Raw genomic sequence first — 23887 nt, 5'->3', positions numbered from 1 at the left:
CTCTAAAATGCAGAATGGAGAAACTTTACAAATTGTAAACTTCAAATTGGCAAAATATACACATAAATATCAGTCATATTCCTAAATTTAACTCATTTTGTGCTCAAACTTAATATAGAGAAAGTATTTAACATTTAATTAAGAATTGTCAAATTATATATAGGAATATTTTTGTAAAATCATGATTAGTATAAATAAAAGTAATCCATATAGAAATGTGAAAGCAAACTTCCTTAGGCTAAACTTGTTTTATTGGGTATCAATGAAATTGAGTTTAGATTTATTTTATCGATGATCTAGGAGAGATCATTAATATATTAGATGAAAAGTATTGTGGTTTCATTCATATTATCAAATAAAGATTGTTTAAATTGAAAATGCATATAAATTCTGAAATATGATATTTTGTGTTAATGACTAATATCTATTGATGAAATATAATATAAATTCGCCATAAATGCTGATTAATATTCAAGAAATAAAAATTTAAATAATATATCTAAATAAATATTGGAACTATCTCTTGGGATCAGTAGATCATTGAAATCCCAAAAATATTTCCCATAGGAAGTTTCCGTGAAAACGAAGGCAATGCCCGTCTCCAAAGCTTCTCCATTTCTCCATCTCCATGGAGAAATTGAACTAGTCTGTCTTCTACACCAATTCAAAATTGAATACTTTCTCCACGTCTCCATGGAGAAAATGTGAGGTGAACTCATTGGGAGCTTTGACATTTCAAACTTTACAAATCTCATGGTTTGTAAAGTTAAAATCTGACATTCTTGTAAAAAATAGGGTATAATTTTACATTAAAATTTACGAAATTGGAGAAGCTTATATTTTGGAATTTGGAGATCCCAGCCGTTATTTCTCCAAACGAGATCCTTAGATATTCAAATGATTTAACCGCGAATATTCCATAAAATAGATTAGTTACTTTTATTTATTGAAGTTTTCATAGAATTCTAGCTTCAATAATGCTATCAGATATGTAAGTTGCTTATCCAAACTGCATGCTTTATTCATTCTGCATTTTTAAAATAATGTTCAAGCCAGACGTTTATCCTAACAAATACAGTGAACTTCGAAGTATATACAAAAACTATACCGATTCATATCTTGCGTTGTATCAGCCGAAAACGGAAACAGAAGAAGAATTAAAGTCAATTTGTAAAAGGATTATAACAGAATTGATTGATTCAATGAAATTTCTTCCCACAAATGTAATAAAAGACATTTTAGATATCATTCCATATAATAATCGCTATACAAAGTCATATTTATTTCTTGCCAAATTGTTATGTGATGAATATCATGTCAAAGAAGTCAAAAACCTCATACCTATCTCAAATTTCCTGTTTCGTAAAGAATATGGAATTAAATTAGACAAAATAAACTATTTCAGACAATTCAATTCAGAAAATCTCGACATTCATACAGAAAATACAATTCACAGAGCAATTGTGTATAATGACTTAGAAAATTTCATTGCTTTCACAGAAAGGAATGGATTTGATAAAGATCAAACACTTCAAAGCCAATTATATCCATATTCTAAGAAAGGATATTCATTACTCGAATTATGTTGTTACCATGGAGCAGTTGATTGTTTCAAGTTCTTAAGAACGAAATTTAACTCAGAAATAACTCAAACATGTCTAGAATTTTCATTTTTAGGAGGAAATCCAGAGATCATGAGTGAATGTTTGAAATATCAAGAACCAGATGAAGAATGTATGAGATATGCAATTATTTCATACAACATTGATTTTGTTACATTTTTGATGAATGAATACAATATAGAGATCGATTTAGAATACTGTGGAATTTACAATAATCTTGAATCCTTTTTAGTATACTTCGATTATACTAAAGATAAGCACAAATGCTTTGTTTATTCATTGATGTTTAATATTCCATCCATTTTGGAATACTTCCTTTCACATGGCGCGAATATCAATGGAAAAAATGATAAAGGATTAAACGCTCTTCATAATGCAGCAATGAATAATAGTAAAGAAACAGTGGAACTTCTTATTTCACATGGTGCAAATGTTAATAAAAAAGGTTTAATGGGAGAAACCGCACTTTATTTTACAGCATGGAATAATAATGAAGAAATTACCGAATTTCTTATTTCACATGGTGCAAATGTTAATGAAAAAAATGATAAAGGAGAAACCCCACTTCATATTGCAGCAAGTTTTAATAGTAAAGAAACAGCCAAAGTTCTTATTTCACATGGTATAAATATCAATGAAAAAGATAAATTTGGAGAAACCGCCCTTCATATGGCACTAATGAGAAATGGTAAAGAAACAGCCAAAATTCTTATTTCACATGGTGCTACTGTGTATTAACCACACTGCATATTACAGCCTGTTTTAATAGCAAAAGAAACTGCCGAAGTTCTCATTTTTCTTTTACTCTCGAAGAAGAATTTCATTAGAAATAAAAAATAATTAAGTTTTTTCCCCACTGATTTTATGTATTCCTCTAAATTTTTAGTTTAGTGAATCTTTGATGATATTTTCAAGCTTACAACAATCTACCATAACTTATACTTTATCTATCATCAAGATATTCTCAATCATTCGATATATATAAATTGCAGAAATTTATCCAAATCTCAAAAATTATATCTTCAATATCTGTCAGTGCTATGAACAAGCTCATTCCATACATCAAACCTATTAATTATAATTTTTGATGAATTTTTTTTCCCCCCTTTATATTCTCCTAATAAGGAAAGCGAGAAAAGAATCACTCATCGAAATTATCGTCAAGAACAAGATTCTTTATTCTTTCTCCGAGGTGCATTTCACATCCACAAATCCAATATTTTGAGAGTAGTACAAATGGCCACAGATTTTGTGTATGACATCAATTCTGATTGATAGATGTCAAAAGGTGACAAATGAGTAGTAAGAAAAAAATTGCCGAAGAGGAAGAGGACTATGCCGAAGAAGAAGAGATAATTATAATCGTTGAAGAAGAGGAGGAAGAAGAGGAAAATCCAAAAGAATCAACACAAGCTAAAAAAGAACCGAAACAGATCATAATCGTCGAAGAGGAAGAAGAAGAGGAAGAGGAGGAAATAGTCGAGATTATTGTTGTTGAAGAGGAAGAAGAGGAACCAGAAAAACCAGTACAAAAACCAATTCCTCAAAATCCTCCCAAAGAATTACAAAAACCAAAAGAAAATACTACAAATAAAGCTCCTGTAGTAAGCAAACCCGATACAAAAGTAGTTCAGCCAACAACTTCTCAGAAAAATAATCAAGATGATGAAGAAGAGGATTATGAGGAGGAAGAAGAAATTATCGAAATCGTGATAATAGAAGAGGAAGAAGAGGAACCAGAGCCAGAACCAAAACCAAAACCTGTACAAAATACCATTAAAAATACTCCAAAACCAGTAGTAGCTGCTCCACAAAAACCTGCAGTTGCTGCACCACCTAAACAACAACCAGCTTCTGCGCCACAAAAACTACCTTCAAAACGTGTTCCAGCAAAACAGGTTGATGAAGAAGAAGAATACGAAGAAGAGGAAGAAATTATTATTGTTATTGAAGAAGAGGAGGAGGAAAATGAATAGATAAAGCGATTTTATGTTGGATTGTATTTATTAAATATTATATTTCTATATTTCTATATTTCATATCGAAATCTATTTTATATATGTACTAACATATCTGCAGATAACTACATAATGTCCCAGTACAAATTATCTTCAACCTTTCAATAATCGTGAAATTATTTGAGTTATTCGCCTTCTGTTATGTCCAACGTAGTAAAACATTTCACAAATTGATATATTGGTTAGGATTATATTATGATACTTGCTTTAACAGTTCATGTAATAGTGATCATGAAATAAATATTTCAATTAGAGAACGGTATATGAATTCTGTTCATAAAAGGATTATTTTCAAGAATGATAACTAACTTCCAGAAATTATATTGAAAATTAATTATTTTTGATTGAAATAGCAAACATTTTGAATTTCTATTCGTCTATGTAATGTTAGTAAATGACCAATCAATTTGTTTTCTCTAGAAATAGAATACACACTGGTATAAATGTTTAAATATCTGGTTATCATTCATTTCATAAAAATATCTTTTATTAAACATGACTTTGAATCAATAACTAAATAAATTAACTTATAAGCAAGCCATTTCAAACATTTAATTTGAAAATTCTCAATATCAGTTTTATGGGAGACGAAGGGAAAAAAAAGAGGAAATAAAAAAATCCGGTAACTTTTTATCTTTGTATTGATACGTAAAACAAATTCCGATTCTATTTTCATAACCATTAGCCCATCAGCCTCACTTTTGTATTAATTTTCTTATCGTTTACTATTTTGAGAACTTCTTACCAATGAATAGGGGACGAGCAATTCAGCGCGAGAACCCTAAGTACAACATTGAGACAGTTTCTCTTGTATACGCCAACGTCAATACCGAAAAAGGCCCTAAATGGTACGATGTAGATAATTACGAACTCCCGCGGGAGTCACCGGAACCATATCTCCTTGTAGACTGGATAGGCACTGGTAAATATAGTGACGTTTTTACGGCAAAAAAAGGCGATACCATCGTTGCAATTAAAGTTTTGAAACCTGTTCGTCTTCAAAAATATAATCGCGAGGCAAAAATCCTAGAAAACCTATGGAACGGTCCAAATATAGTCAAATTAAAATCAGTCGTCCAAAATCCACAGACCCAGCAATATAGTTTTGTTTTTGAACACGTAAATGGAATTGGATTTGATAGAATGATTAAAACTACTAACGATGAAGATTCCAGATTTTACTTATTTCAACTTATGAGAGCGATACATTATTCCCACTCTCAGGGAGTTATGCATCGTGACGTAAAACCGTTGAATGTTCTATACGACAGATCTAAAAAAAAATTAAGACTTATCGACTGGGGATTAGCAGACTTTTATATTCCAAAAACTCGCTACAGCATCCACGTTGCTTCACGTAATTTCAAACCGATTGAATTATTGTTAGATTATCAGTGCTACGATTACTCTGTTGATATATGGAGCTTCGGCGTGACAATGGCATCATTAATATTCAAGAAAGATCCATTTTTCAGAGGAAGCGACGACTTAGATATGGTTAAGAAGATTTCTTCGGAGTTGGGTGGCGATAAGCTCAAGCAGTACATGGATAAATACGGACTTCCGCTTCCTGATGGTCTCCCAAAGACTATTTTCAAGAAGAAACCAAAACCACTAAATTCACATATTAATTTGGGAAATCAAGACCTTGTTTCGCCAGAAGCTCTTGATCTCCTCGAGAAGTGCCTTAGATATGATCACCAGGAAAGAATTACAGCCTTTGAAGCGCTTAAGCATCCTTATTTTGACCCTGTTCGAAATATTCAAGCCAATTAACTCTTTTATATATTTGTTCAAATCATAAAATGTTTTATTTGTTTAATAAATTAAATCCAAAAGAATTTTTTAAATTTCTTTTCACTTTGAACATCTAGGGCTTGATGATGGCTTTTGTAACTCATAGCCATAATAGTTGTTCGGTTTAAAAGCTTATTTAAGTTAAATAAAATATAAGAAAAATAAATTTAATAAAAATACAGGTTGATTTTAACAAATAATATCTAACAATAGTTTTATTCATATCTTATCTTGTTTTCAAGGTAATTGATTATTAATTCAGGTTTATACAACTTTAATGCAGTAGATGATACAGGAAAGTTAGTCTCACCATTTATTGTTTGAGCACTGACATAATATACCTTCTCGTTATCTACTTCTTTACATGCATAGACAATATTTGGTCTTACTGCAATTAAATTTTGTAATTCTGCTTCTAATAAACTCATTTTATGGTCATGTTCAGATACAACCGGCGGTTCTTCTTTAACAGGATGTCCAATTTGCTCTTTTTTGATAGAATCATACAAATTTGCTAATTTTCCAAGCTGAATATGAGGTATTTTCTTTGATTTTAGTTTTGATTTAGTTAGTTTTTCCTTTTCTTTCTTTTCTTCCAGATATTTTTTGAGTTTTTCTGGACAATTATCTAAGGATTCTGTTGGTTCCCATGTATTTGATTCATCGCCATAGTTTTTCCATTTAATTAGATAGAGTATTTCTCCATCGTCCTTTTTAATATCATCAAGGATTTCTTCAACAGTGAATTCGCCGTTTTCTTGTTCCCCAGAAGAATAATCTGATGAGGAAGAAGATGACATTAAAAGTGACAAATGTTTTATGTTCAATGATTCAACTAAAATATATATCCACACAAGTGTGTAGAGCTTTTCATGCTTGTCGCCAAAAAATGGAAAACATATTCGTATTCATCACTAAATAATTATAGATATCTGATGCATTTGATATCTATTTAATAATATACACAAGCTATATGCTAATTGCACATAAGAAACAAGTTAATTTAAGACTTATTGTCCGAAATCTAATCGAAAAGAACCGATTATTTTCATTAAATGTTCTGTAATTCTTCATTAGATGGAGAAATAGACTCTATCATGCATAAAAATTAATGTTAATTAGTAAAATACAAACAAAATTTTTATTGATGTGACTCAACTTGAATCAAATGAACTCTAGAAGCAGAAAGACCGGAAAATAGTGGTGTAGATCTATGTTTTGAAATCCTGAGGGATGATGAAGCATTTGGTCGTACAATTTCTCCTTTCTTGAGCGGAATTCTCTCTCCTCTATTTACAAATGTCTTAGAGAAGTAAGGATGGGTGGATAATTCGCTGATTGTTGAACGGTAAGTCAAATCTGTTTCAAGGCAACCAGCAATGAGATCTTTGAGAAAGGGATCATGTACAGCATCTTGATTATATAATCCCTTTGTAATATTATCCTGCAAAGCGTGCTGATCAAGTCCATTAAATGGATAATATCCAGTAGCGATTACATAGAGAGTAACACCAAGAGACCAAATATCTGCACGAATTGGATCATAATGGCCGATACTAAACACCTCAGGGGCCATAAAATGTAATGTTCCCTTGAATAAAGACGTGGAACAATTAGATTGAGTGTACATTGTGGACATTCCAAAGTCGCATATCTTAATTCTTCCATAGGAATCAATCAAGAAATTGGATGACTTGATATCGCCATGAGCTATCTGAATAAGGTGGCAAGCCTTAACTGCTTTTATCACATCACTGATTATCTTCTGAACTACTGCAGGATTAGACATCTTTTGCTTATTTGCTAAAAGCTTATTAAGGTCACTCGGACAATACTCCATTAAAAGGTAAAAGTTATCCTCATATTTATAATATTTATAAAGGCGAACTATATTTGGATCATCTAATGTCATCAGGCAGTCTATTTCAGCTTGTTTAAAGTTCTTTTGGGGAATTTTCTTCAAAGCAAAATAGGTTTTATAGGTTGAAGAGTAGACATAATAGACAGAGCCATAGCCGCCTTCACCTATGGAGCTGATTATCTGAATATCATGCTGCTTGAAGTATTCAATCTCTCCTGGATTCATGAATTAAATAATGAAATTGAAAAATATATTTCTGAAGATTGAATGTGTAGAGCCATTTATAATTGAATGGGTGTTTGAAAAAAATTCAAAAGCATCTTTCCAAAATTGAGAGCCATAAAAAAACAATTCGAGGGATAAATATTGACTTATATGCATAAATATATAGATTCAATATAGCAAAAATTTGTGAAGAATATGGGAAGTTTTAATCAATGAACAACTATGGAAAGTAACTCGCATTTCTGCCCCAAATCAATTTTTGGAATAAAAAAAGAGTAAATAAAAAAGTTCATATATACAAATTAATTATATTGTTACTACATATTTTCAGAACTGTAGATTGAAAAATAATTTCAGAGATTTGATTTCGATGATTCAAACTGTTCAAAAAAACTTGGAAAATTAATCGAAATGCTATGTTTGATAGCATATTATCTATCGCAAATCAATTGTTCTTTTTATATTTTGAATAGATCCTTTTTATTATTTGAATTGACAAAAACATGAATACAATATCTTCAACATCATTCCTATATGTAAATAATAAAATTAATATATGTTGTAAAAATTCTCTCAAAAGTCAGCAATCATTATTTCATTATTTCTCCTGATATAATTATAGCATTTAAGCAGGTAATGCATTTTCACCATTTGAAATTTAAGTTGGTAGGACAAAATTTAGTCAGATACGTAAAATTTTTGAATAGTGCCCATCTGTTATAATTTTATGATATACCTTCTTTTGCAATACGCTCTTTTTTATAATTGGAGTGATATAGACTAAAATATTTCAATCTATCAATATCAACGGTCTAATGCTCTACTCTTACACTATGTTAATATTCTTTAAAACTTAATCGAAACTACGCTGTCAAACAATATAAATATATATTCAAAATGATTAAAAATCCAATAATTACAGGGGAATGAAATGAATTTGGCATAAAATATATTAGTATTATTGACAAATCAAATTCTCTTTCTAATAGATAATCGGAGAATCTCAATTGTTGTATCGATTCATTATATTTTGAAAAGGTGAGTAATATTTGACATATTTTTATGATGTGCAATATCTTGAGTCCCATTATTCACATTATATCTTCACATTCTTTCACATTCTAGTATAATGGGATTTATGAAAGAAAGAATTTCATAAACATGACATGATATTCTGTACTAACAAGGGTTTTATTTATTGATCATGAAAATACAAATATTGAATCAAATCATATAGAATAGTAGTAGATGAGTGCGGGTTTAGTGACTTTTTTTGTTTCATCTATATATAGACGATGCATTAAAATATATTTATTTATAAATCATTAAAAAAATTAACATTAATTTTAAAATAATTTATTTTTTTATCTTTTATAAAAGAAGCTATATATAGATGATGTCAGATATTCCGCGATTAATTAAACATTGTTTAAATCCTGAATGGGTTAAACTTCAATTTAAAAATGAAGATTGTGAATTATTAAATGAATATGAAAGCCAAAATAAGCTAATGAGGTATAAATATAATGATAAAGAATATTTAATTTCATGGAATCAATGGAGTCATAATCAAAGACCTCATAAACGAGAAGAAGAAATTGAAAATAATGAAATGGAAATCATTGATGACATTAAAGAGGATGGAATTCCTAAATTTTGTAGAAAAACCTTTAGAACTAAGTTAGGAGCATATAAACGTAGAGTATTAAATCCTGAATATCTTAAACATCAATTTAAAAAGGAAGACTGTGAATTATTAAACGTTAATGAATATGAAAATGCTAAATCAAAACTGAGATATAAATATATTGGAAGTGATGAAAGGTGTAAAGATAAAGATAAAGTTTATTCAGTTTCATATAATAACTGGCACACGTTGGGGATAAGAAAACATTTAGGAGATTATGGTAAAAGTTCCGAATTCTTCAAATCTAGTATGTATGAGAGAGTAAAAGAAATCAGATATAATTATCATTCATGAATGAAAAATAAACTTTAAAAATTCATGTCTTACATTTTTTGAATAATTTATTTTTTTAATTCGTATGAAAATGAGTGGATCAAGATTCGTAACCGTCAATCAATTAATGGATGTTCTTTCACCAATTCTTGAAAATGTTAAACAAGTAGATGTTTATTTCGATGATTATGTAGAAAGTATATATTATAAAGGTAAGTTTAATATTAAACCTATTGCTTTTGCATTTGATAATAAATTAATTGAAAATGCAAAAATTTGGGAATTAATTCCAGATATTGAATTTATAACAAATATTAATGATAAATGGTTTAAACGAATTCCAACCACAAAAGTTCTTTGTAAATTAATGATCAAAACTGAGGAAAAAGAATTTAACGGGTTTAAATATCATCCAAATAAAGTTTCAGAACTAGAAAATGAAAAACTTCAGAAAAAATTAAACGATAGACTTTCAAATGATCGTATTGAAAAAATAAATAAACTAGCAGAAGTTGCATTTAATAATGAAATATTTGATGAATATAACCTTGAACTCAGTGATGGACTTTAAGTCCTGGGCACTTTGTGCCTTGAGCTTTAAGGACCCGGGCTCAACGAGTCATGATTTATGAAATCAATAATTTGATTTATTCGCTCTTCAATAATTTCTATTCTTTTTGTTAAATCATCAATTTTCATTAATGAGGTGATTCTTGATTGAGGAATAGATTTTAAACTAACAACACCTTTTATTTTTGAAATTTTGAATCCATGACCCTCCGGGTCTTGGACTCTGTCCTCAACTTTAAACATTTTATTCAATTTACATGTTGTCAATTCTTCAAATAATTTTTTATTATTAGCATAATAGTCATTAAATTCATCAACAGATGAAAAAATTTTTATTTCAGTAATTGGTTTAACAACGTTTATTTTTTGTTGAACATTTTCACTTTCATTTATTTCTTCCTCCTCTGTTTCATTTATTTTTAAAATCGGTTTCATTTATCATTAAATAAAAATTAGAATATAAGTGATGAAATATATTTTTTAATTAATATTAAATCAGAATGGCGGCAGGATTCTTTAAAAAATTATGGGAAGGAATTAAGAAAGCTGCAAGTTGGGTTCATCAAAAGATTATTAAACCCGTTGCAAACTTTTTGGCACCAGTAGCGAAAACGGCAGGAACTATCATAGTGGAGTATTAGGTGCTAAAGCAGGTAATCCAGCGATGGGAGCACAAGCAGGTAACGCAGTTGGTGGAATTGCTGAAGGAATACTTAATAAAATAGGGGTAGATAGTGGAAAAATAAATAAATATTATTTTTATCTTAGTATCGGTTGTAGTCGACGATAAACTTTATCTCCTTTATTTAATACTTCCCTTACCGGAACATTAGGTGCTATTTGTTCAGCAACGTCACTAATTGCTTCTTTATTCTTAAATATCCAATTTGCTCCTTTCTTCATTTCCCAAACTTTATGCGCTCCTCTTTTTACTTTATCCCACAGTTTCTTAAAGAATCCTGCAGCCATAGTTGATTATTTCATTAAAATTAAAAATTCATTTTCATCTTTTAATTTTGATTTTTTATTTAATAATAAATGACGACTAACTATTTAGTGCCAAACACTAAACCGATTAATGGAAATGTATTTCATTCATTCGAAAAGATAAATGAAATATTCGCAAAGAATGACGGTAGAAGATATTATAGAGAACTTGAAAGTTCATGCTATGACTCTGATGCTCCATATTTTGATGATAAACAAACTCATTTAAGAATTACAAATCCGGCTCATGATGTGAACCAATTAGGTGACACATATATTAAACGCAAAGTTAAAGCAACTCTAGTTTCAAATAAAGCTTTCACATGTGATGCCGCTTTTAAATGCATGCGTTTATTCGTTGGTTATAAATCATCAAATCAAAGCTTTAAACAATTAGAAGTAGAAACCGAAAGAGGTGATGCCGGTTATCTTCAGATGGATTGCGCCCGTGAATCTTTCGCATTTGCAACATATAAACCAAAATCAGAAAGGAAAGTTAAAAAGTTTGTTCATTCGTTATATAATAATGTTCAAAAATATGATAACTCAGTATGTGGTAAATATATTGACCCTTCAGAAGTTTTCAAGAAAGCAAATGAAGAAGTTGATGTCACTTTTGATATGATTATTCCGGTAAATGATTTGTTAGCATTTCAGGCGTTCGATGATTATCCTAAATCATTTGGTGAAATCATTCTTAAATATTATGTTTTCAGGGATACTTTAGTATTTTGTCAGGTTGACCCGTTAAGAGTTGCTGATTTACAAAATTACGTTTATGAAAAGATAACTGATGAAAATTATGAAAAGATTATGAATCATGTTTATAAATATGATCGCAAATTCCAACAAATCGGACTTCCTGCCAAATTAATTACAAGCTTAGCCGCTACATCTGCTGACGCAACAGTTGAAGACGTTATTATTTCATGCACAAAGATGGAAGTTTTAGAGGATAAATGCATTACACCAGGATACGGTTTAATTGAAGAATCAGTTAAAGCAATACCACGTTTATTCAGTAAGGAAGATCCATTCATGATTCCAGCTCAACATATTGACGTTCGTTCACTAAATGGAGGTTGCATCACTCCTGAAGGTATAGCTCAGATTTCTCATACGCTCTTCATAATGTTACAGATGTTGTGTTAACATTTCCGAAGAATGCAATGCAAAGAACGGTTTTAGAAAATCCAATGCTTCGAGGTCTTCAGGTCACTATAGATTCCAGAAACTTCCCCGATCAAGCGATGACCACAGTGGGTGACATATTCTTTACACGTATGCTTCAAGCTTCTGATTTAGATGGAGTGAATGAATGCACAGAAGAATACGAGGACTCATTAACTAGACCACTGAATGATGATAATGGCACGCCATTAGCTAGAACATGGAAAGACCAAACTTCATTCTTATGCACTATTCCAGTTCAACGTGATGGAGCGGGTATATTCTTTGATGGATTAGAAACTTTCAACTCACAAGTTACAGTACAAGTGAAAGCTTATCCAATCATTCAGGGTGAAAATGACACTTACTGTTCAAAGGTGACAAATCCTCCTCAGGTTTGGTTTACTAGGACTACATATTGGACATGGACACCGGATGAAGGTTTGAAATATCATCCAACAGGTACACCACCACAGTATAGAAGTTCATATGATGAAATATTGATGAATAGAAATGTTTAAAATTATAAATTTATTTTTGATTAAATGGATTTAAATTCATCCACCCTTATGAAGAATTAGCAGGAGTATATAATACATACGTAGATGATATGATTAATGAAGCATTGAGTGATAATAGAAATGCTCTATCTAAGGAAAAATTAATGAAAATTCCATATTCTGAATGTTACTTAAATTCAATCACTGCAGCAATTGGTAAACAAAATAAAGGTAAAACATTAACGATATTAAAACAAATTATCATTATTGCTAACACTTCACCCTATTCACATGTGTTAATTTATATCAACCGTTCAGGTTCACCTTCAGATGATACATTTGAATCTTTAAAGCATTTAATCAAAATTCCAATTATTTATTTATCACAAGAAGAAGCAGAAGATTATTTAAAAAACTTTTTAATGTATAAAGAATTATATAATACAATCAAGAAGCAAGGATTAGAGGATAAAATTATTGATAAACAACGGGATGAATTATTTGAAACACTTTCTATTTCAAATTTTGATAGAGAATTTTTGCATTCACTCATTTTTCTAGATGATGCGTGAAATCAAAACTAATAACTAATGAGAAATCATATTTTAATCAATTATTAACTCAATGTCGACACATTCAGTGTTCATTCTTCATGGCTGTTCAATACTTTAAAGCATTAAGCACAAACATTAAATCAAACCTGTCCACCCTTTTCATTTTCAGTGGTTTTAGTCGTCAACAGTTGAACGTTATGCTTTATCAAGTGAATTTACCAATGAGCATTAATGAACTTTACACACAATATCAACAATTAGGAGAACATGGAAAAATAATAGTTGATTTAAATAAAGGTTCCATTAAATTCGAATAACTTTTTATAATTAATTTTTATTTTTTATTTATAATTAAACATGACAGAAATTGCAAATCTTCTACAGGTTCCATTAAAACAAGGAACAAACAAAAAGGGTGCATATAATAGAACTATGAAAGTTCCAGACGGAATGAAAGAATTAGTCCACATTGTTGCCGGTCTTCAAAAGGATGTTAAACAAATGAGAAACGTTTTAACATTACCAGAAGCTCAAGCATATGCCAAACGTCATGGACCAAATTGGGAAGCACACGAAGCAGACATTACGGGTCCAAATGGAAAACCTGATGGAATAAATGAAGTTTTCGTTACTGATGGTCAAGGAAATATTAAAGTCATAAATGGGTATAAATTAACAATGACGGATTATCCTAAACGTAAAGCATATAATGAACGTTATCCTATGCAATTTGATGAAAATGGAAAAGCTGTTAAACAATACATTGGAGAAGGTGAAAATGGTCCAATTAATTCATACCGTCATAATCCATATTCTTATTTCAATGAAGAATTAAATGCTATTGAAGAGGGACCGGATGGATTACCACGATATTTAACCAGTTTGATGGTCAATATGCAAATTTAAGACCTGAAATTCCAGCTAAGAAATTCTTTAAAGTTGCTTTATTCGATCCAGTTTCGCAAATGTTAAAGATGAACTTAAACAGCAATTCCAACCAATTATAGTAGCAAGAATTGCATCAGGTGCTTTATCTCAAGCATTCAAAGATTTAATTAAGAAACCATTATATCAGCAACGAGGTTTAACTTATGATTTAGTTAAGGAATCAGATAAAAGAAAATTTGAGAAATCAGATGATTATAAGAATGCAATTAATGAATATATTCGGTCTATTAATTTCGATGAAAATGCTAAAAATCAACTTCATGAACAAATACAGGAAATAATAGATTCAAAAGTTCCAGCAAAATAAAAGTTTAAATATATTTTTTTATTCGAATATAAATGAGAAGACGTTTCACTAGTCAAAAGAACACTAACGCAAAAGCAGAGATTACGGTTGGTTATAACGTAAATGATGATAAATCACGAATTATTCAAAATGTTAAAGTTAATGTTAGTCCTGAATTAACAAGGTCAGCAACTCAACCAAATTTATTAACTCGTGACTTACCGAAGAATGAGGAGAATGAAGAAAACGTGAGAATGGAGACCCAATCATTTTATCTGAACCTGGTAAAGAACCTGTTGAAATTCCCACTTATCCAACATACCCCCCACCTCTTTCATCAAACATCGAGAACCCAGGAATCTACGATTACAGTCGCAATGCGCCATATAAAATAGACATTAATTCTGAATTAATGAAAATTTACCGTGATATCATAACTGATAATTATGATTCAATAATAAATTTAATTGACCAATCCGTTAATTATTTTACCTTATGAATCATTAATTCACATTATCGCCATTCTTTGTGATGTTCAAGATTCAGACGTGAAGATTCAATTTTTCATAGATGATGAGGTTTCATGCTGCGGAACAGTTGCAAAAATAAATCCTATAAAGGATATTAGCACAATTAAGATATCAAAGAACGGAACAACAACTGAACTTCATTTACATATAATGATATTTATAATAAAATAGTTGATGAATATAAAATATCACTTGAAAAATTCTTTGTTAAGGCTATTTAATATTCAAGCATTAACATTATCGAATAATAATCCTTTGCATCATAATCGATAATAATTGACCTTTCACCAGTTTCTATCGTTTGTTTTATTTCTTTTTGTTCCCCACTATCCGGATCGGTCATTGTAATTGTTTTTGTTATAGTATCAGCTTTATCTTTAACTTCAATCTTTTTTCCATCGGGATATTTAAACCAAAATTCCAAAAATTCGATATTGTCAATCTGTTCATATTTTAATCTATCAATTACATTTTAATACCATCTGAAAATCTTATGAAATGGTCATTATATGGGTTTGATTGAACTAAATTTGAATGAAGTGAAATATAACCTGATGATGAATATGACATCGACTCATATTTTCTGAAAACACTAAAATTTATAACATGAATGAATTTCTTATTCGTTGAATTTATGAATTCTTGAGGTAATCTTATTCTAGTTTTATTTATCACTGGAAAATAACGCTTTACCATATTTTTAATCGTAATAAAAAAATGTCAATTATCAATATTATTTCGAATAATAACTGTGAATTAAATTTAACAGTTAGCGGAATTTATAATGTTACTCTCGTTTCTGTGAGTGGTAAATTTAATCCCATTCTTTTAGACCCTTCAGATTATATATCATTTATTAAAGATGACCATGAGCCGCATAGCGGCGGGTCGTAGACCTAAAAACGTATGATATGTATATAAATAATGTGATAACGAAATGGGATATTAACATGATTTTAAGTTATTTAAATGAATCATTTATCGTATGGTATGAAGAAAATTTTAAATCAAAACCTGATAAACTTTTTGAACTTGATGAAATAAATAACCTTATTAAATTTCCGCTGAAAATTAAATTTTGTACTCCTCGTCTTCGTTCATTGTTGGGGATATTAAATTTTGAAAAAGATGTTGGGGATGTTTTGTATTCTGACACTGGTTCTAATTTCATTTTAATCAAATGTGATAAAGTTAATACCCCAATGAGATTTTCACATCAAACATTAGACCCTAACTCTTACCCATCAATACAAAACATTTTATCCATCAACTTAAACATATTTTCTTTATCATATCCGTTTCAATTATCCGGGAATTCATTTATTCTTCATTCAAAAGATTTATCAAATATTAAATTTAGAATAACTGACCTATTTGATTGTGATTTAGAATTTATGAATGAAATATTATGGCAATTTCAAATAGAAAAAAGCTGATGAGATAACAGATTAAATATTTATTTTTAAATCGTAATAAATGATTAAACAACAGCAACCACAGACCATTACATACGCCATATATGCATATAATTCAAAGACGGCAGAACAAACGCAAATGTTGAAATATGGAGATTTGGAGATAGTATTGAAAAATGACCATTTCGAATTCGTTTGCAAAGGTGGTGCAGTGATATCAAATATAAAAGAAATTTTATTTATGAATTCAAAAATTAAAGGAATAACGGATGATATAACATCAATTCCACCAGAAGAACAGAGATATTACGCATTAAATGCATTTCCTAAAGTTTTGAAGATTGGAAGATTTAATTTAAATGAGGAATTCATAAAAGGTTTCCTAAATGACATAATGAAGAAAGCAGATAAGGAATGTGTTGCTGCTGCGTTAGTGAAGAAAGCGGATAAGGAATATGTTGACGAAAAAGATAATGAAATTAAAGAAAGAGTTGAATGGTATAATGAACGGACATCAAAGATTTTAAAAGCTAAAGCCGATACAGGATGGGTTTCAGGATGTTTAGACCTTAAAGCGGATAAAACTTATGTTAACGATGAGTTAATGAAGAAAGCAGATAAGGAAAAAGTTATTTCATTCATTAATACTGAGTTAGCAAAGAAAGCTGATATATCATTTGTTAATGAAGAAATAAAACAATCAGAGGTTTATTTTACCCCATCATTTTTAAATTTTATGAAATCATCAGATAAAACATTTGAAGATATTGAATGGATATGTTTCGATGGAGTGACCATGTATTTATTTTATACAGGTGGAGCGCTTTATTATTTTAAAACAAATGATTTTAAAAACTATGAATCATTTACTCCATCCGTTTTGAATCCTGATACACGAGAGCCAATCATTAATCCAAGAATTTTTTATGTTGAATATAATAACGGCAAATTTATGGGAATGATAACGGTTGGAAATGATTTTTGCCCTTGTTATTCATTCGATTGTATCCAATGGTTCAAATGTAATTTAAATCAAGATGTTAAATTTAAATATCCAAATAATCCTATTAGATGTGTTAATAATAAATGGGTACTAATTTATGAAGTCAATCAAATTTTCATTAGTGAGGATGGGATAAATTATTATATGTTTAGTATGATGTCATCAGATTTGAAAATTGATTATACAAGTAAGTGGTATTACATTAACAACATGTATTTTATCCTACAAAATGATAAAATTTATAGATCATCTTCAATATCACAAGGTCAATTTGAACAAATTTTTCAAGCTGATGGAGACATCGAAGCTTTATGTTATGCTTCAAATGTTTGTGTTCTTGTTTCAGGTAGTATGGTGTATTCATATCCTGTAAGTTATAACAGACATATTTATTTATCACAAGATTTTTCACAGGATCCAGAGAAAACACCAAGATGGAAATTGGTTTATTCATTCACTCCAAAATTTACTCAAAATTATAGATTTACAAATTTGTTTTATATTGATGGGTATTTCATTGCTTTTGGATGTGGTGATTTAGTAAATATCAGTAGTGATGGAAAAAATTGGTCTGAAATCACAAAATTTCAAGATGTTAAAAAAGCAATTTTCAAAAATAATATGTTAATATTGATGACAATACCAATTTTAACTTCTTACACGATTTCAATATTATATAATAAATTCAATATTCATAATGGATTAAAGAAGAAAGCAGATAAGGAATATGTTAATACTGAGTTAAAGAAGAAAGCAGATAAGGAATACGTTAATACTGAGTTAAAGGAGAAAGCAGATAAGGAATATGTTAATACTGAGTTAAAGAAGAAAGCAGATAAGGAATACGTTAATACTGAGTTAAAGGAGAAAGCAGATAAGGAATGGGTTAATACTAAATTAAATACAATGCTTGAGATGATTTACCCCATTGGTTCAATATATACGTCAATGAACTCAACAAATCCGGCAAGTGTTTTAGGTTTTGGTACATGGCAACAAATAACCGATCGTTTCTTATATTGTGCTAACTCATCAAAACAAACAGGAGGAAGTAAAACAATTACGGGCGAAAATTTACCTGCTCATAGTCATTACGTTAATTTAAACACAACTGAAGCAGGATGGCATAAGCATAGATATTGGGATTGGTCAGGAATGATAAAAGGTAAAGGGTATGATGTTAAAGATGAAGTTAAATTTGCTATTAATTGTTACTGGAGCGATACACAGGGTTCAGGTAATCATACACATAATGTTTCAGGATATACACAAACGACGGGACAGAGTAAAGATTACATGCCTCCCTATATGACTGTATTCGCATGGTATAGAGTTCAATGAATTCAGTCCAAAAATAATTAATTTCATTAGTTTTAAAATTATTTTTATTTATTTTTTTATTTTGTATGTAAGAACAGTAATGTCGGTCGAAGCACAGACGTTCACGAACAAATCTAATGGCGAAACATTCACAAAAGGCACTTATAATGGTATTGAAGTCTTACGTAGAGACAAGGATGGTTACATTAATGCAACAAAGATGGAAGAGAAGCAGGAAAGTTAAACCATTTAAACAGATTTCTCAATAGTACTAAAATGCAGGAAATTCTTGAGTTTTGGATGAACGAATACGGTGGAGCCAAAAGTGGCTCGACCTCAAAACAAGCATTTTATGAGCTTACAAAGGGTTCATGAATGAATTCAAAGGTATTTACATACATGCTGACCTCGTTCATTTTGTTGCTGAATGGTGCTCTGTAAAGTATGCATTTTATGTCAAAGATATTATGGACTCCATAGACAAGAAAGTTCATGAGAAGTTAGATGAAGAAGAACTCGAAGATACAGTGGAGAATGCTAAACCTTTGTTCGAAGAAGAAGTTGGAAAAATGTGTGAAAAACAATTAGAACATGAACGTGAGATATATTATGGTTATAGAGATTCTCCATACGAACTAGACCAATGGGAACAAGAAGATTTAAAGAGAGAATTTAGAGAATATGAACTCGCTAAGATAGCATTTGAAGCTGCAGAAAAGAAGTTAAAAGTTTGGGGTCGTTTTGTACAAAAATATTGTGAGTAAATGAACCATTTATTTTTATTGAATTCACCAAAAATGAAAAAATCATTGATTTCGGCTGAGAAAAAACAGCAAAACCCTTCTTCCACGGGAACAAAGAAATAAAGAAGAAATAAAGAAGAAATAAAGTAAATTTTTTATTTATTCCCGTGGAAGATAGAGCACTTTTATGACACTTTTTATTCACGACAAACAAGACAAACAAAGAAAATAAGAAAATACGGCGCTGTCGCGGTTCGAACCACAGACCTTGACCCCTCCATAACACCACCTTTGACCACTGTGCTACGTAGCCTGTCGACATAAGATTTTATAAATTGCATATTTGACGTAAATTTATTTCCCAGTTATTCAAAAATAATTAATTATTGAATAACCGAAGGTGCTACCATGTTACCATGTGCTACCAGGTCATTTAACTTCTATGAAAAAATGTGACAACATGACATTTTGACAACAGTTCAGGATTAATGCAAAAATAATTAATTATTGAATAACCGAAGGTGCTACCATGTTACCATGTGCTACCAGGTCATTTAACTTCTATGAAAAAATGTGACAACATGACATTTTGACAACAGTTCAGGATTAATGCAAAAATAATTAATTATTGAATAACCGAAGGTGCTACCATGTTACCATGTGCTACCAGGTCATTTAACTTCTATGAAAAAATGTGACAACATGACATTTTGACAACAGTTCAGGATTAATGCAAAAATAATTAATTATTGAATAACCGAAGGTGCTACCATGTTACCATGTGCTACCAGGTCATTTAACTTCTATGAAAAAATGTGACAACATGACATTTTGACAACATCATGGGTTATTCAAAAATAAATTCCAATCATACTTTATAAAGCTTCATTTACAGGTATTTCATCATCAGTAAATGATTCCTCATTATCGTTTGGTTCAACCTGTTTATATAATCCTTTCATTTCTTCTTTCAAAACATAATACCATGTTTGTTTACCGTCTATTCTTCTATGTTTCCTATCACATTTATCCTTAATACTCATTTGAAAGTTTTTGTCTTTCATGTCTGATGGTTTGCAGAATAGAGCATTTTCACACGTCATACCTGCACACAATTCATCATAATGTGTATTTATCCATACATCTAAAGGATTTGATGATAATTCAATTAAATCTTGTTTGGCTTCAGTCATCGGTATGATTCGTACATTAAATGATGAAAGGTCATATTGCATAAAATACGTCAGTAAATTATCATAAAATTCCTTGTGCATGAATCCATTAAATTCTTGAAGTAATCAAATTGACCCTTGAATTTACCATTAACTCTTAAAACTACGTATCTTCTGTCTCCAACTTCAATTTTGACAGGGTAGACGTTGTTAGTTACGAAAATGAAGTTTGCAACGTTCTGAGCTGTTCTTCTGGTTGATTCTTTTCATTAATTCTTATCTCATTATCCGTAATAATTGATTTCAAAGCGTTGAAGTTTGCGAGTCTGTCTTCACCCACATTCTTGAGTTCATTAAGTACAAGAAACATTTTATTTTCAACTACTGAATTGAAATTACCCGTTAGCTCACTTATTTCGGTAATGTTTTTACATGAATAACCAGCGAGAAGTTCAGAAATAATGTCTGTAAATCTGTTTTTACCTGTTCCCTGAAGTCCTTTCAAAATAATTGCTGTTTCATTCTTGATTCCGGATGTTGAATCATTGATGCAATCCAGCCGAGAAGGTATTTATACACTTCATCGTTATTATCACAAATGGCTTCTTTAATGAAATTCATAAACATCTCAATTTTTGAGTAATCTGGTTTTTCGAGAACGTTGTATTTATAACCTTGAAACGTTGAGAAAACATCTGGGGAATCAGATTTAAAGCAAACACCCTTAACGGTTAATGAAGACAATTGATTTAGTAGTACATCCCATGCTGTTATGGTTTTACCTTCTTCTTTAAATAATTTAATCATTTTGAGTGACTCTTTCATGTTTGACTGAAGAACAAATGATATTTGATTCATTTTGTCGTGGATATTATAGTCCTTTTGAATGAAATATTTTTTCCACAATCTACAAAACGGATTACACGTGATAAATCCTCAATTACTTCAGAACTGTTTTTATACTGATGATTTTCAGCCTTGCGTCTAATATCTGTTATCAAAAACGAGTCATCAAGTTTGATATCAAATGTTATTTTTGGCTTACGTAATAAAGGTAAAACATATTCATCATAATATTCCTTTTGATATAGTTTTAGAATCTTCACTAAACAAATGGAGAAGTCATTTAAATGTGCATATCTACTACGTGCTTTTTCAAAATTACTTTTTGCATTTTCTGTTAAACTGCAGAAGTTATAAACGTTATCGTATGCTTCATTAATTAATGATGATCCGGTAACGAATTAATAGCTTGAAACAGTGTGAATAATGTTATTTCTTTTTCTAAATTCATGTTTCCACCGTCATTATGTACTTCAAAATCACAGATGCCATCAACTATGCTCTGAGCTAGTTTATCGTCAATGTTTACATCTTTGTTTTCATTCATGATAGTCTTTATTTCTTCATTCTTCTGTTCAACTCTTACCTTAATATTCAAATCATTTAATATATCATTCACTGTTCTAGTTAATGTTGAATCATAACTTCCACGAATGAATGAGTATGTATTGATTGGTTCTGTTGCATTCTTGCGAACTCTTGAATCAGCCATAACCACTAAAGAACGCTTTGAATCATCCATAGAAGTCATGATATCAATATCATAATCATTGCAGGAATAACATTTAATCATTCTGTTCGAACTGCATAGAAGAAATTAGTGTTGCAATAAATGTGAAGACCTCCTGAAAGCGGTTTTAACGATACATCTTTATCCGAAAGTTTTGATAAAATGTCTTTTCTAACTGTTTCTTTAAGTTCATCATTGTACGATTTATTGATATCAACATCTATAATCGTTAAATTTGATATTTTATTTACTAATAAGCATACCAGTTTTCCTTCCTCTTCCTCCATCATGTTTGAGGTAGTTATGTAAATCAATCCTGTTTTCACCAATTCTTTCGTTGAGGGTTTTAGTTTCTGCCACAACTAATTCTCAGCTAATGAATCAATAACTTTTTCATCAGAAACGATATAGTTGCTGTTGTTGTTTGTTGCTGTCATTTATATAGGAATAAAAAAATAAAAATAATTTTAAAACTAACTTTATTTTTGGGCTGCATCATATTTCCTGAACTGTTGTCAAAATGTCATGTTGTCACACTTTTCAGAGAAGTTAAATGACCTGGTAGCACATGGTAACATGGTAGCACCTTCGGTTGTGCAAAAAATAATTCATAACTACCTTCCTCCTGAACTGTTGTCAAAATGTCATGTTGTCACACTTTTTCAGAGAAGTTAAATGACCTGGTAGCACATGGTAACATGGTAGCACCTTCGGTTGTGCAAAAATAATTCATAACTACCTTCCTCCTGAACTGTTGTCAAAATGTCATGTTGTCACACTTTTTCAGAGAAGTTAAATGACCTGGTAGCACATGGTAACATGGTAGCACCTTCGGTTGTGCAAAAATAATTCATAACTACCTTCCTCCTGAACTGTTGTCAAAATGTCATGTTGTCACACTTTTTCAGAGAAGTTAAATGACCTGGTAGCACATGGTAACATGGTAGCACCTTCGGTTGTGCAAAAATAATTCATAACTACCTTCCTCCTGAACTGTTGTCAAAATGTCATGTTGTCACACTTTTTCAGAGAAGTTAAATGACCTGGTAGCACATGGTAACATGGTAGCACCTTCGGTTGTGCAAAAATAATTAATTATTGAATAACCTAAAAACCATGAGACTTTGTCTCCGGACTCTTTGAGTCACTTAACGATAAAATAAGTGATAACAAATTTTTATTTTTATCATAAATGAATACCCCACAAGCTCAAAATTTACCACGAATCATAACAAGGGAGGAAATGATAAAAATGATGCAAGAACATGTTAAAAATAACAAACCACTAAAATTGAGAAAATGTGGTTATGCGGTAATGATGGAAAGAGAGATGTTGTCGAAGAGGAATAAAAATTAAATTTGGATAGAGTTTAAAAATTCATCTTTATTAAATTCATCTCTTCCAATCAATTTATTTATTCTATTAAATTCTTTTATTTTTGCTTCACTCAGTTTAAGGATTGAACGATAAGTTTCTAATTTTTCGATTATTTCTTTCCTCTCTTTATCGTTTTCAACCCCACCACATTGTGGCTTCTTTTTGTAATAACATATTTTTGATTTAATTCTGTTTAGTTTCTTTTTATATTCATCGTCTGGACTCTTGACTGCTTCGTTGTTACTCATTTCTTAC

General features: G+C 30.3%; 8 protein-coding genes and 2 pseudogenes across 10 annotated transcripts, besides 1 other annotated feature; 6 read left to right on the top strand and 4 right to left on the bottom strand.

Moving 5' to 3' along the window:
- Nucleotides 1-677: 677 nt before the first annotated feature.
- On the top strand, nt 678-2475 carry TVAGG3_1037780 (proteasome regulatory particle assembly; the record flags this gene model as incomplete). Its single annotated transcript, XM_001328370.1, has 1 exon — nt 1044-2360. The coding sequence occupies one exon, from the start codon at nt 1044-1046 to the stop codon at nt 2358-2360; it is 1317 nt and encodes a 438-aa protein (XP_001328405.1).
- Nucleotides 2476-2916: 441 nt separating this feature from the next.
- Nucleotides 2917-3608, top strand: TVAGG3_1037770 (uncharacterized protein; the record flags this gene model as incomplete). Its single annotated transcript, XM_001328371.2, has 1 exon — nt 2918-3598. The coding sequence occupies one exon, from the start codon at nt 2918-2920 to the stop codon at nt 3596-3598; it is 681 nt and encodes a 226-aa protein (XP_001328406.2).
- Nucleotides 3609-4360: 752 nt separating this feature from the next.
- TVAGG3_1037760 (STKc CK2 alpha domain-containing protein) lies at nt 4361-5429 on the top strand (the record flags this gene model as incomplete). Its single annotated transcript, XM_001328372.1, has 1 exon — nt 4388-5416. One exon carries the CDS (start codon nt 4388-4390, stop codon nt 5414-5416), a length of 1029 nt encoding a protein of 342 aa, XP_001328407.1.
- A 223-nt stretch (nt 5430-5652) lies between these two features.
- On the bottom strand, nt 5653-6237 carry TVAGG3_1037750 (chromo shadow domain-containing protein; the record flags this gene model as incomplete). Its single annotated transcript, XM_001328373.1, has 1 exon — nt 5653-6237. The coding sequence occupies one exon, from the start codon at nt 6235-6237 to the stop codon at nt 5653-5655; it is 585 nt and encodes a 194-aa protein (XP_001328408.1).
- A 341-nt stretch (nt 6238-6578) lies between these two features.
- Nucleotides 6579-7653, bottom strand: TVAGG3_1037740 (protein serine/threonine kinase protein; the record flags this gene model as incomplete). The annotated part of the gene is made up of 1 exon (XM_001328374.1): nt 6579-7523. One exon carries the CDS (start codon nt 7521-7523, stop codon nt 6579-6581), a length of 945 nt encoding a protein of 314 aa, XP_001328409.1.
- A 1957-nt stretch (nt 7654-9610) lies between these two features.
- Nucleotides 9611-10054, top strand: TVAGG3_1037730 (protein of unknown function, DUF4108 family; the record flags this gene model as incomplete). The annotated part of the gene is made up of 1 exon (XM_001328375.2): nt 9611-10054. The coding sequence occupies one exon, from the start codon at nt 9611-9613 to the stop codon at nt 10052-10054; it is 444 nt and encodes a 147-aa protein (XP_001328410.2).
- A 2101-nt stretch (nt 10055-12155) lies between these two features.
- Nucleotides 12156-23887: part of a mobile genetic element that runs on past the window's edge.
- On the top strand, nt 16505-18787 carry TVAGG3_1037720 (keratin-associated protein family; the record flags this gene model as incomplete). The annotated part of the gene is made up of 1 exon (XM_001328376.1): nt 16505-18787. The coding sequence occupies one exon, from the start codon at nt 16505-16507 to the stop codon at nt 18785-18787; it is 2283 nt and encodes a 760-aa protein (XP_001328411.1).
- Nucleotides 18867-19526, top strand: TVAGG3_1037710 (annotated as a pseudogene). The gene has a single exon. A coding segment is annotated over exon 1 (660 nt).
- On the bottom strand, nt 20385-21051 carry TVAGG3_1037700 (annotated as a pseudogene). The gene has a single exon. A coding segment is annotated over exon 1 (667 nt).
- TVAGG3_1037690 (uncharacterized protein) lies at nt 23608-23880 on the bottom strand (the record flags this gene model as incomplete). The annotated part of the gene is made up of 1 exon (XM_051255365.1): nt 23608-23880. One exon carries the CDS (start codon nt 23878-23880, stop codon nt 23608-23610), a length of 273 nt encoding a protein of 90 aa, XP_051080939.1.

This window comes from Trichomonas vaginalis, chromosome I (genome assembly GCF_026262505.1).
Source record: "Trichomonas vaginalis G3 chromosome I, whole genome shotgun sequence".
NCBI classification, from domain to species: domain Eukaryota; phylum Parabasalia; order Trichomonadida; family Trichomonadidae; genus Trichomonas; species Trichomonas vaginalis.
Note: the sequence above shows the minus strand (reverse complement) of the source record. Positions and strands in the feature narration are given on the sequence as shown.